The 14,170-nt window shown below is 43.3% G+C and overlaps 1 protein-coding gene across 1 annotated transcript in view; it reads left to right on the top strand.

Annotated features, from left to right (window-relative positions):
- The first annotated feature begins 5,841 nt into the window (after positions 1–5,841).
- Positions 5,842–14,170, top strand: part of LOC140400264 (TATA box-binding protein-like 2) — a 54,905-nt gene continuing 46,576 nt past the window's right edge. Inside the window, exons 1-2 of the mRNA XM_072489695.1 lie at positions 5,842–6,152; positions 11,070–11,479. Coding sequence (XP_072345796.1) covers positions 6,108–6,152; positions 11,070–11,479 — 455 coding nt within the window. The 5' untranslated portion in view covers positions 5,842–6,107. The remainder of the gene's footprint in view (positions 6,153–11,069; positions 11,480–14,170) is intronic.

The following is a 14,170-nucleotide window of genomic DNA, read 5'->3' on the forward strand; positions in this document are numbered from 1 at the left end:
TCGGTCCTTGCACCTCCAAGAGCTTCTCCACCTGATCCAAGGTCCCACAAAGAGGTAAAAATGGCCCCTTAATCGCCTTCGACCAATCCCCTGCATCTCGTTCCGTCGCTGCCGAAAATCCTCCTTGATGAAACTAATCAACTGTTCCATTGGCAGCTTCGCCGTCGATGATGACCCTCCGCCATTTTCTCAGCTTGTGCTGTGCCAAGAGTCCACTACAACTCTTGAGCCAAGGCTCTCACCGTCTTTAACCAGTTCTGCTGTCCCATAGACATTCCAGTCCTGGAGAGAACTAATTACCCTTCACTCTCCTCACAACTTTCTACCAACGTCCCCAGAAAATCAGGTAAAAAGATTCAAAACCAACGCCTCCATGTAGGAGCCACCTTGTGTGCGACAAATCACACCGTGGCTACCACTAAAAATAAACTAGGGCAAGGATGAGTGGGGTTTTCCTAAATGTTGAGGATAGGTGTGATCGCTGTTCTCTTGGCTGAGCTAGCCTCCCGCATATTTTCTGGTCCTGCTCCAAACATGTAGGCCACTGAGCTTCATTCTTTAATACCATGTCGGAGATAATAATAATAATCACTGATTGTCACAAGTAGGCTTCAATGAAGTTACTGTGAACAGCCCCTCGTTGCCACATTCCGGTGCCTGTTCGGGGAGGCTGGTACAGGAATTGAACCCGTGCTGCTGGCCTTGTTCTGTATTACAAGCCATCTGTTTAGCCCACTGTGCTAAATTACTCCATGTGGATTTAGATCAATGTTCGTTGGTGGCATAATTAACGTAAATGCTAAAGTTGTTTACATAAGAAGATAAGAACATTAGAACATAAGAACTAGGAGCAGGGGTAGGCCATCTGGCGCCTCGAGCCTGCTCCGCCATTCAATGAGATCATGGCTGATCTTTTTTGGACTCAGCTCCACTTTCCGGCCTGAACACCATAACCCTTAATCCCTTTATTCTTCAAAAAACTATCTATCTTTATCTTAAAAACATTTAATGAAGGAGCCTCAACTGCTTCACTGGGCAAAGAATTCTATAGATTTACAACCCTTTGGGTGAAGAAGTTCCTCCTAAGCTCAGTCCTAAATCTACTTCCCCTTATTTTGAGGCTATGCCCCCTAGTTCTGCTTTCACGCGCCAGTGGAAACAACCTGCCCGCCTCTATCTTATCTATTCCCTTCATAATTTTATACGTTTCTATAAGATCCTCCCGCATCCTCCTAAATTCCAATGAGTACAGTCCCAGTCTACTCAACCTCTCCTCGTAATCCAACCCCTTCAGCTCTGGGATTAACCTGGTGAAACTCCTCTGCACACCCTCCAGCGCCAATACGTCCTTTCTCAAGTATGGAGACCAAAATTGAACACAAAACTCCAGGTGCGGCCTCACTAACACCTTATACAATTGCAGCATAACCTCACTAGTCTTAAACTCCATCCCTCTAGCAATGAAGGACAAAATTCCATTTGCCTTCTTAATCACCTGTTGCACCTGTAAACCAACTTTTTGCTACTCATGCACTAGCACACCCAGGTCTCTCTGCACAGCGGCATGTTTTAATATTTTATCATTTAAATAATAATCCCTTTTGCTATTATTCCTATCAAAATTGATAACCTCACATTTGTCAACATTGTATTCCATCTGCCAGACCCTAGCCCATTCACTTAGCCTATCCTGCTACTACTTTGCCCTTAATGCCATGCATCTTTATCTTATGCAGCAATCTTTTGTGTAGCACTTTGTCAAAAGCTTTCTGGAAATCCAGATATACCACATGCATTGGCTCTCCGTTATCGACCGCACTGGCACATCCATTGGCACTCCGTTATCTACCCTCAAAAAATTCCACTAAATTAGTTAGGCACGACCTGCCCTTTGTGAACCCATGCTGCGTCTGCCCAATGGGACAATTTCCATCCAGATGCCTCGCTATTTCTTCCTTGATGATAGATTCCAGCATCTTCCCTACTACCGAAGTTAAGCTAACTGGCCTATAATTACCTGCTTTCTGCCTACCTCCATTTTTAAACAGTGGTGTCACGTTTGCTAATTTCCAATCCGCCGGGACCACCCCAGATTCTAGTGAATTTTGGTAAATTATCACTAGTACATTTGCAATTTCCCTAGCCATCTCTTTTAGCACTCTGGGATGCATTCCATCAGGGCGAGGAGATTTGTCTACCTTTAGCCCCATTTTCTTGCCCATCACTACTTCCTTAGTGATAACAATCATCTCAAGGTCCTCACCTGTCATAGCCTCATTTCCATCAGTCACTGGCATGTTATTTGTGTCTTCCACTGTGAAGACCGACCCAAAAAACCTGTTCAGTTCCTCAGCCATTTCCTCAACTCCCATTATTAAATCTCCCGTCTCATCCTCTAAAGGACCAATATTTACCTTAGCCACCTTTTTTTGTTTTATATATTTGTAGAAACTTTTACTGTCTGTTTTTATATTCTGAGCAAATTTACTTTCATAATCTATCTTACTCTTCTTTCTAGCTTTTTTAGTAGCTTTCTGTTGCCCCCTAAAGATTTCTTGTCCTCTAGTCTCCCACTAATCTTTGCCACTTTGTATGCTTTTTCCTTCAATTCGATACTCTCCCTTATTTGCTTAGATATCCACGGTCGATTTTCCCTCTTTCTACCGTCCTTCCTTTTTGTTGGTATAAACCTTTGCTGAGCACTATGAAAAATCGCTTGGAAGGTTCTCCAACTGTTCCTCAACTGTTTCACCATAAAGTCTTTGCTCCCAGTCTACCTTAGCTAGCTCTTCTCTCATCCCATTGTAATCTCCTTTGTTTAAGCACAAAACACTAGTGTTTGATTTTACCTTCTCACCCTCCATCTGTATTTTAAATTCCACCATATTATGATCGCTCCTTCCGAGAGGATCCCTAACTATGAGGTCATTAATCAAGCCTGTCTCATTACACAGGACCAGATCTAGGACCGCTTGTTCCCTCGTAGGTTCCATTACATACTGTTCTAGGAAACTATCGCGGATACATTCTATAAACTCCTCCACAAGGCTGCCTTGACCGACCTGGTTAAACCAATCGACATGTAGATTAAAATCCCCCATGATAACTGCTGTACCATTTCTACATGTATCAGTTATTTCTTTGTTTATTGCCTGCCCCACCATAATGTTACTATTTGGTGGCCTATAGACTACTCCTATCAGTGACTTTTTCGCCTTACTATTCCTGATTTCCACCCAAATGGATTCAACCTTATCCTCCATAGCACCGATGTCATCCTTAAATAACAGAGCTTCACCACCTCCTTTACCATCCACTCTGTCCTTCCGAATAGTTTGATACCCTTGGATATTTAACTTCCAGTCGTGACCATCCTTTAACCATGTTTCAGTAATGGCCACTAAATCATAGTCATTCACAATGATTTGCGCCATCAACTCATTTACCTTATTCCGAATACTACGAGCATTCAGGTAAAGTACACTTATGTTGGCTTTTATACCTCTGTTTTTGAATCTTAACACCTTGATCAGTAACCTCTCCTAAGTTATTTTTCCTCTTAACGTTTCTCCTAATTTTCCTTGTCGTTGAACCCATATCTTCATGTAACAACCTGCTGCGTCGCTTTCCATTTATGTTTTTACTTCCCATTTTATCCCTTTTAGTATTACTGGGCCTATTCACTGAGCTCCCCTCAGTCACTGTACCTTGTACTGTCGCCCTTTTTGATTTTTGACTATGGCTTCTCTGCCTTACACTTTCCCCCTTACTGCCTTTTGTTTCTGCCCTTGTTTTACTACCTTCCGACTTCCTGCATCGTTTCCCATCCCCCTGCCACATTAGTTTAAACACTCCCCAACCGCGCTAGCAAATAGTTCCAGTCCTGCCCAGGTGTAACCCGTCCAGTTTGTACAGGTCCCACCTCCCCCAGAACCGGTCCCAATGCCCCAGGAATCTGAAACCCTCCCCCTGACACCATCCCTTAAGCCACGTATTCATCCTATATATGATGTCATTTCTACTCTGACTAGCACGTGGCACTGGTAGTAATCCTGAGATCACTACCTTCGAGGTCCGATTTCTTAACTTCCTTCCTAGCTCCCTGTATTCTGCTTTTAAGACTTCATCCCTTTTTTTTACCTATGTCGTTTGTACCGATGTGAAACAACGACCACTGGCTGTTCACCCTCCCCCTCCAGAATGTCCTGTACGCGCTCCAAGACATCCTTGACCCGGGCACCAGGGAGGCAACATACCATCCTGGAGTCTCGTTTGCAGCCACAGAAACGCCTGTCTATTCCATTGCTTAGGGAGTATAGGTTAGTTTTAGCATTAAAGTTAATCATGCGTTGTGTGCTTTTAGATACTTATATATTTGCTTGTGATTTTTAGCATTCTTCTGTTCTGGTTTGTGTTGATTATCAGAAAAAGAAAATCTGATTGAATGCGTCAACTTCGTGCGTGAGGTTGGGGTTGATACAGTTGAAGGTGGTGTATAGGGCGCACCTCACAAGGGCGAGGATGAGCTGACTTTTTGAAGGGGTGGAGGATGTTTGTGAACGATGTGGGGGGTGGGGGGGGGCCACTAACCACATTCATATGTTTCGGTGCTGTCCAAAACTGGAGGGGTATTGGAGGGAGGTCTTTACTGTAATCTCAAAGGTGGTGCACGTGAGACTCGAACCGGGTCCCCTAGAAGCCATATTCGGGATGTCGGATTGGCCGGGGTTGGAAGTGGGTGCGGAGGCAGATGTCTTAGCCTTTGCCTCGCTAATCACCCGAAGGGGTTGGGGTGGAGATTGGCTTCTCCACCCTGTGCCTCGGCGTGGCGGGGGCGGGGGGGCGGGGGGGTCGGCTTGAGTTCTTAACACTCGAGTAAGTAAATTTTGAGTTGAGGGGGAGGATGGAAGCGTTCTAAAACTCATCGCAACTTTATTTATTGTGCGTTTTCATGAATTGGATGACATTGAACATTAGGGGGCAGCTGGGAGGGGGGGTTTTGAATGTATAAATTATTGATGATTCTTTTTAATTGGTGTTTTGTATTCAAAATGTTGGGAGCTGTGTGAGGGTGGGTGGGATAAGAGGATTGTTGGCTGGGGGATTGCCTTTGCCTTGTTGTTATTGTTGATTATCTGTTGTTGTAAATTTTGAAGAAAATGTAAAAAAGGAAAATTAAAATATTTATTTTAAAAATCTGATAAACACGCATTTTAAAAAAAGGATTACATTATCCTTGCCATTTTATTCCTGGAATGAAAGCCCATTTTTTAGCCATCCCAGAGGTTGTAATGCCGATTGCTCTACCAGAGGGAGCTGATGCTCGGTTTTTGACTGCATTTTCTCTCACACTTGATTTTTAATCACCCATTCATTGCACGAAGAATGGGTCAATTGTGGAGTATAATTAAGGGGGCTCCCTCATTGCGCACATTCGATTAGTTAGTTTATGTCAGAGTGGCTGTGAAGTCGCACGACACAATGGTATTGTCAACTTTAAAATTATCATTGAAGTGATAGTCATTTAAATGCAGGCACACAGTGGTAATTTGACCGTCCTTTTGGGGTTATTTTTCAGTATCTGTATTAATTGTCCAGAAGGACAGGGTAATTTTCCTCACGTCACATCATTGGACTGAACTGGGCCAAACCAGTACACACAATTACGTACTCACTCCTTGGCATCGGGAAAATGTATATTTCGACCCACTCACACCAAAGACATCGGAAGCAAAGATGAAACTTCGAAGGTTAAAAAGAGACATGAATCGAATGTCATTGCGAGACTTAAAGAAAGGGAATGGTGCCTAGATCTGGTTAGAACGATGGTTAATTACCAATGTTGCCTGTCAAGGAAGAAATCGCGTTTGATTGCATTGTAGTTAATGGATGCTTATTTACTGGAAATCGATTTGATGTAAAGATTAACCCTTAAGGACGAGATATAAATTTCTACAAACTGCAGTGCCCGTGCCTAATAAGCAACCAAAGACCATGTGAGGATTGGGATGAGCAACTCTCGGGAGTGCAGAGAAGCAACCTAAAGCGGAAACTGTGCTTTTTACACTTATTGCTCTGAGATATTGGCAACTTATTTAAACATCATTATGGAAGCATCCTTGGAAAGTTATTTTGACCAGTCCATTGAAAATGTAAGTGTAATGTCTCCTTCAGTAATAAGAACGGCAGTGAGAGAGCGACTTGAGTATCTTTTTGTTTTGTTACGTTGAAGAAAACTTTCAAAATTGTATCACGTTAGTGAAGCTATTCCCAGTAAAGTTTTTCAAGGCCAGTTAGTAGTTAAATATTGTCTAGTATAGTTGCACTTTATTAAGAGCAAGAAGGGATTACAATATATTTTTATTTGTATTTGTTGGGTTAGCGAAGGGATTAAATACCTTGTGTGTGAAGTAGGATTTATTTCCCCGTGCCCTTGCTATATACACTTTTAACGGCACATACTTCAGGTATATCAGCACGGACCAAAGTAAATTGGGTCCATGTATTTCTACTAAGATAGTAACTGCAGTTGTATATACAATTTGGAAGGTAGCAATGTAACAAGAGTATATGAAAATAATTCTATGGCCTTTGTGATCACCACTTAATACATAATAATTAATATTCCAAGCTCCTGGAATGTTGGAATGCTGAATTTCCCTTTTTTTCTGGTTAATTGCTTTCTCTAACATATGTTTGACATGCCAGGTCTACACTGGGGGATGGCGGGGGGTGGGGGGGGGGGGCGTAAGGAAGAGGAAAAAAAACCTGCTGGAATGTTCAATAGGGGGCAACATGGTTGTGCAGTGGTTAGCACAGCAAGGTACCAGGTTAGATCCCGGCTCTGGGTCACTGTCAGTGTGGAGTTTGCACATTCTCCCTGTTTGCGTGGGTTTCGCCCCACAACCCAATGTGCAGGGTAGGTGCACTGGCCACACGAAATTGCCCCTGAATTGGAAAAAATGGGTACTCTAAACTTATGTTTTTTTAAAAAAGGAAATGTTCAATAGGCCAAACAACATTTGTGCAGAGAGACAGGATGACCATTTTGGGTCGATGATCCTTCATCAGAACAGAGGAAAGATGAAAATGTAACGGGTAGTGAAGAAACAAATAAAATCAAATGTTTAGGTGAGGCTTGAGTGGCTGGCTGCAGCAATAAAGAAACAAACCAGCAAAAAGAAGACATGAAACAAAATGGAGGCAAAGATTAGGCTTTAAAATGATTTCACGCATGGAGTCCAAAAGGCTGTAGTGTGCTGAGTGAAGAGGATGTGGTGTCATTCGAGTTTCATTGGGCACCACAGGAGGAACTGCGATCAGTAGTGAGTGGCAAGGTGAAAATGAAAATGACTTGCAAAGTTGATCATAGTTGTGGACTGAGTTTTCTGCAAAGCGGTCACCCACTCTGCATTTGCTCTATGATTTAGACCACACCATGAGCAGTGACTAAATTTAAAAGTATAAATACCGCAAATCACGTTCGCTTCGAAGGAGTGTTTGGGCCCTCTTCAGCGTGTCCCTAAAATTCAATATATTTCAAACCGAAACATCATCCAGTACTGGAACTTGTGAAGACTTCATCCCCACTGACCTCTTTAGAGATTTACCTGCAATTGTATTGAAAGACTCCAGTGAATGATTAGTAACACTGATTACTCTCATCCGTCAAGCCCATTTTTTAATATTACAAACTTACAAGGAAGGCCTTTTTTGTCCACTGAAATAGAATTTGCAACATGGCAATAGTGTTTTCTCTGTTATAAGTAATCGTTTTAATCACGTTTGCACTGTTCTTACATCGCTTCCAGTCATTATTCATCCACCTCTGAGCTAATCTCCAATATTGACGTTCCGCTTCCATCACAAACCTTCAAGGTGAATTCCACAGCCACACCTCTTTCATATGAAGAAGTTACTCCTGCTTTGAGTTATAAGTCACTGATGTATTCTTTTAAAACTTTGGTCCTTTGTATTTGATGCTTCAGTTTGCTTTTATCCACCCTGCACCATTTTTCCACAGTTTAAACACTTGCTTCATTGTGCTGTTTTTATTGGACAAGTGGGCAGCACGGTGAGTGGCACAGTTGCTTCACAGCTCCAGGGTCCCAGGTTCAATTCCCGACTTGGGTCCAAGTCTACACGTTCTCCCCGTGTCTGCATGGGTTTCCTCCCACAGTCCAGAGATGTGCAGGTTAGGTGGATTGGCCATGCTAAATTACCCTCCGGTTCCGGGAATAGGGTGAAGCTGTGGGCTTAAGTGGGGTGCTCTTTCCATGGGCCGATGCAGACTCTGGGCCTCCTTCTGCATTGTAAATTCTATGAAAATGCATCTTGTGAGAATTTAATTTTTTCTTCGCACCTACCTGATTCAGGAAATCTGGCATTTTGAAGCTGACTATCTTTTGGAATGCTGTATCTACTTTGAAACTGGTATCTCATACCAACATTTTGGAACTATTGCGCACACCTGATAATACCACTTGACCTATTGAGTGCCACATGCTGCAGGTATCTGGGCACAATTATGGATTCTTTGATAGATCTCGATCCTGCATCCAAATGCTGTTGTTGTGTTCATTGAACCCTGCCCTTTCACAGTCACAAGTGCATCCTACATTTGTTTAATGGGATGTGCGTGTTACTGCTGGCAACACCAACTGTTGTTGCCCATTTCCTAATTGCCCTTGAAAATGATGGTGCACTGCCTTCTTGAACTGCTGCAGTCAATATTCAAGTTGGGGCCAAACATTCATCTTTTTGGGGGTGGCAAATGGGAGGACACCAAACTACCCGTGGTGGGGCAATCACCTGAGCTGGGATTTTTCACATGAGGTTCACTTTCCAATTGCAGGGGCTTGTAACATTCCAGCTTAAGCAGAGCAGCAGGTAACTGGTAAGTAACGGAGGGTGCTTCATTCAACTCACCAACTTTTAGAACCATTCATTGGGAAAATGGGAGGGGGAGTGTACATGGTGGGTATCCTTTGTACGGGCAGCCTTTGGCTGCACCTGCGCACTGACAGGGAGGGCCAAAGGCCTTCATGCAATGCAAGCATCCCAGCCTGCTGTTGGATGCCTCCTTCCAGGCTACTAAACAGCACCCCACCCCCCATCACAATGGGAAATAGGAGGCTGACTGTGGAAAACCCGAGTTGGCCTCCTTTAATCATTTTTATTGAGCCTTGTAGCTGTCCACCTTTGGGGGGAGGGGGGGGGGTAGCAGTCCACCTTTGGGGGGGGGGGGTGGTAGCAGTCCACCTTGGGGGTGGGTATCCCTGCCAGGCCTCAAATTATCAAGCATCATTTCAGATCCTGCCTGCCTCTATTCTTGACTTTCTGCCCTTGGATTTGAATTTCATCTTTTTAAACAAGAACATTTCTTGTTTTCTATTTCACTCTTTGGAAGTAGATATTCTTACCACCATTTTTATAGATGCATGGTCAGCTCTCAAGTGGCTAAAAGACTAGACCAAGACCATAACTTTTAAGTTTTAAGACTATATGGAAAGAGTGATTCAGTCCAGGAGTTATACCATAAGGAAATAAGGCTTGGCCATTTAATAAACAAACTTTATTAAAATAAAACCGTATTTAAACTTCAACTCTAACACCAACAGATTACAAGCAGTTTCTTAACTTAACACACTACTTCCCATTTAACACCACTACATAAACAAGCAGCTCTCGTTCCACTTACACAGGCAAAGGCAATTCTTGCATTTAGGAAGCTATCTTTCTTCCGTGGACCAAATCTGCCTCGCGTAATACATGTAAAATGTGGTTCAACTTGCTATGCAGTTACAGATTTGGTCTTTTTCTTGTACAAAGCCTTCAGTTTCTATTGAATTATAGACTTAATTTTTCCATATTTTCTTTTGTGTGGAGGTCTGCCCAGCTGAAGTCTCAAAGTTATGGGTACAAGCATCACTTCAGGATTTAAGCATATAATCCAAGGTGATACTTTGTTTAGTGCTGATTTCTTGAAGTATAATCCTTCAGTCAACATGTTAAATCAAGGTTTTCAATCTCATTGCAGATAGTGGTGAAGTCCCCTCGCACTACAGAAGAGTAATACCAATGTTGTTCTCTCCACTTAACAATAACCAAAATAGTCTTTAATCTCATAGCTGGTTATTGGTATCTATAGTGTGAAATAGTGGTCTTGTTTATTCTCAACCGTATCTTTACAGATTTAAAATAATGCTGAATAGGCATATTTTTTCTCTGCTACCTTCCTGCAACTCCAGGATGCTGATGCATTCATTAGTACAAGAGCAAAGTAATTCAGATGCTGGAATTTTGAAATCAAAGCTAAGAAATGTTCTGCAAGTCTGGCAGAAACTGGACAAAGAAACAGTTAATCTTTTGGATCAATAATCTTTTGTCAGAACAGCGTTGATTCCTTGTTGGGAAGTTGGTTGCCTTTGGTACTTAAATCCAGTGTCTATCTGCAAACTAGATTTTTTTATTTTTTTTAACTGCAGAAAATACAAAACCGTGTTGAGTCAGAACCATTGTGAATTTATCCTTCTCCTGAATCTTGGGTGTTGTGGGAAAAAAAATCATAGTGGGGCTGCACGATGGCACAGTGGTTAGCACTGCTGCATCTTGGCGCTGAGGACCCGGGTTCGATACCAGCCCTGGGCCACTGTCCATGTGGAGTTTGCACATTCTCCCCCTGTCTGCATGGGTTTCACCCCCACAACCCAAAGATGTGCAGGGTAGGTGGATTAGCCATGCTAAATTGCTCCTTTTAAGTAAAAAAAAAAAAAAAAAAAATCATAGTACACCTACCACCATCCCAGCTACTTCAAAATCTAGGATACACCTAATCACTGCAAACTGGGGAATCCAACCTGGGATACCCCTAATCAGTCATCTTGTTCAGAACCAGCTCAATCATCAGGGGATTATTTTGTGGTTGGTGGATAGGGATGAATTTTTAAAAATGTTCCAATGTTCTTGACATGAGGCTTCAAGTGTTATGGAGAGCATGTGCTCATGTATGAACTTTAAAAAAAATTATTTGGAAAGAACTATGATTTTAAATTACCTTTATTTTTCAGGATGATCTCCCAACAAATGATTCCCACATCTCCAATCCTATGATTCCGTATGACTCAGACTTGATAATTGAGGACTCTTGTTACACTCCTCAACTTCATCATCAAACTCCAGAACCCACTACAGAGCTTACTTCAGCAGATCTTAGTTTTCTCAGTGATGACCAAGAGGATAATGATGCAGAAGACTATAAAGAACCAAAGGTAGAGCAGGGCCAACTGTTGTCACAGTCACAGAGTAACAACGGTGTTCCTGGACCTGAAAATGCTACCCAGGTGTCGTACCAGTCAGCAAATGACACCATTTCCACCCCAATTAACAATGAATCGCCTTCAATTTTACCAATGACACCAATGACTCCAGTAACACCAATGACTCCAGTAGAAAGTTCTGGAATATGCCCTCAGTTACAGTAAGTGCGGGACATGTTTTTTGCCATGGTTATCTCCGTTCAAAGATTATACCGCTTTATATAATGCATTAAACTTTGAATTGTGTGTATTTCCTGGAACAACCTTTTTTTTTTTTTTCTTTGTCAGCATTTTCTGTAACATTATTTTGTTATGATCCTGCTCTGCCAGTCTGTCATGCTTGAACTTGCCTCTTGATTGATTTATTTTTTGTGGATGGGAGGAGAGGGAGGGAGGAATTCAATGGCAACAGAGGGACTGGCCAGGCCTAGTGGGCAGGACCCAGAGTAATGATGGTGGATGGGTGGGGGGTGATCACGGATCAGGCACCGCATTGGGTGGACATGGTCCTGGAGAAGGGTGAACACAGAGGTCGGGGTGAAGAAGAGATGTGGGGTTGCTGGGGAGACCAAACTTTTTGTGAGACGATCAGGAAAGTGATTGAGGAGTACGTGGGCAACTGTACAGGGGAAATATTTGATGATCAAATGTGGAGAAACAAAATTGAGATATTGTGGAGAGGGCCTGATGTTCCGACCCCATGGGCTAGTGTGTGGCCAATTCCAGCCCCATTGTCCCTAAGTCGTAAGTAAATTAATCAATAAGTCTTAGAAAAGTAACTGCCGGTTTCGGCCTTTGGCTGCCAATAATTCATATTAAAACACCATTACTGTTTATTTATGACCAGAACGAAATGAACTATTTTGGTCAACTATTAACTAATTCTTCCCACACCCATATAATATACACACACGAGGGGTGGAAAGAGGTAAAAATAATCAAAGCGCATCTTTGTTTTTAAAATTTTTATTTTTATTTTTCACATTCTCTTCAAAATTTACACCCAGCAACAAACAAACGGTTAAACAACAATCCCATCCTCCCACCAACCCCCAAACAACAGCCCACATGTGAAAAATGAAATTAAATAAATCGCTTTTTGTCACAAGTAGGCCTCAAATGAAGTTGGTGAAAAGCCCCTAGTCGCCACATTCCAGCACCTGTTCGGGGAGGCTGGTACATGTCAGCATAAACATCAAATAAAAAAAGGAATCGGGAATCACCCATAGTCAACATAAACAGACCCCAACAACCCCCCCCCCCCTAATGTTTGATGTCATCCAATTCTTGAAAGTGCGTACTGAATAATGCCCATAAATTGTAGAACCCCTGCATCCTTCCCTTGTTCAAACTTAACCTTCTCCAGAGTGAAGAATTCCAGTAGGTGCCTGCATCACGCCAGGCCTCAGGGTGGAGAGATTGATCTCCACCCCAACAGGATCTGCCTTTGGCTGATCAACGAGGCAAAGGCTACAACATCTGCCTCCGCACCCGCTTCCAACCCCAGCTGATCCGATACCCTGAATATAGCCTCCCGAGGGACCGGGTCAAGTTTCACGTGCACCACCTTGGAGATTACCCTAAAAACCTCCTTCCAGTAATCCTCCAGCTTTGGACAGGACTAAAACATATGAACGTGATTTGTGCCCCCACCCCACCCGCAATGTTCACACACACCTTCTACCCCCTCAAAGAGCCGGCTTGTCCTCGCCCTCGTGAGGTGTGCTCTGTATACCACCTTCAGCTGTAGCAGGCCCAACCTCGCGCACGAGGTGGAGTCATTCACTCTCTGGAGCACCTCACGCCGAGAGAGAGAGACCTACCAGGTGTGTTGGCATGGCGGTGACCATTCAGCCCATCAAGTCGGCACATCGACTCTTGCCTGCCTAGGCCCAATCACCCACGCTATCCCTGTAACCCCCATCTCACTTGCACATCTTTGGATCATGGGAAGAAACCAGATCACATAGAGGAAATCCATGCAGACAAGGGGAGAACGTGCAAACCCCGCACAGTCACCCAAGGCTGGAATTGAACCTGGGACCCTGGTATGTGAGGCAGCGGTGTTAACCACTGTGCCATATTTCAGATGTAGCATTTGTTTTGCTTAATTTTTCTATATTAATATTGTTTTTGTATAAAAACATGGAAGCTTGCAGTGTAAGTCTGTAGTCTGTCAGTTAATTATTGGGTGTTTGGATTTCTCTTTTCAACACTAATGGTCTTTAACAGGATCATGCAATGGTTGGATTAACATGGGTCAAATGGCTGCCTTTGTGCTTAATTGTGATTCCAGTCTTCTGGCTTGTTGTGAAGCTGTGATGCTACCTGCCACAAAGTCATTATCTGAGGTCTATAAAAACTGTATTTCCTGGTGCAGTTCGTTCCAAAAGATTGCGGCAGCGGCACCTTCGTATTTGGTTGAGACGTCCACTCAAAAGCAAAATATTTTAACATTTCTTAATGCAAGTTACCAGCTGACTGTTGTGAACTTGGGTTGGTTTAGGGAGGGGATGGGGTCGGAAAAGTGAAGGTGATTGTCCCAAATATAGTTGGTTTGAGGCCACATTTTCCTTGCCTGCCCCACAATGCAACATAATCGCTTGCCACTTTTCACTGTGGGGAGGAGGGGAGCGGGGGGGGGGGGGGGGGGGGGGGGGGGCCGCGCGCTCGCTCCTTTCTAATTATTAGAAAACTAAGGGGAGGTGACATCTTTCCCCTCAATCCATATTATGGGACCAGCTCCTCTTCCAGCAACCATACCTCAAGACAGTGTGTTGCTTCTCTTACCCCTGCCTCCCCATCCCCACTGTTTCCACGCCTACTGATCTCCCCTCCAATACTAATGGACA

The sequence above is a fragment of the Scyliorhinus torazame genome, chromosome 2, assembly GCF_047496885.1.
Source record: "Scyliorhinus torazame isolate Kashiwa2021f chromosome 2, sScyTor2.1, whole genome shotgun sequence".
Classification (NCBI taxonomy): Eukaryota; Metazoa; Chordata; class Chondrichthyes; order Carcharhiniformes; family Scyliorhinidae; genus Scyliorhinus; species Scyliorhinus torazame.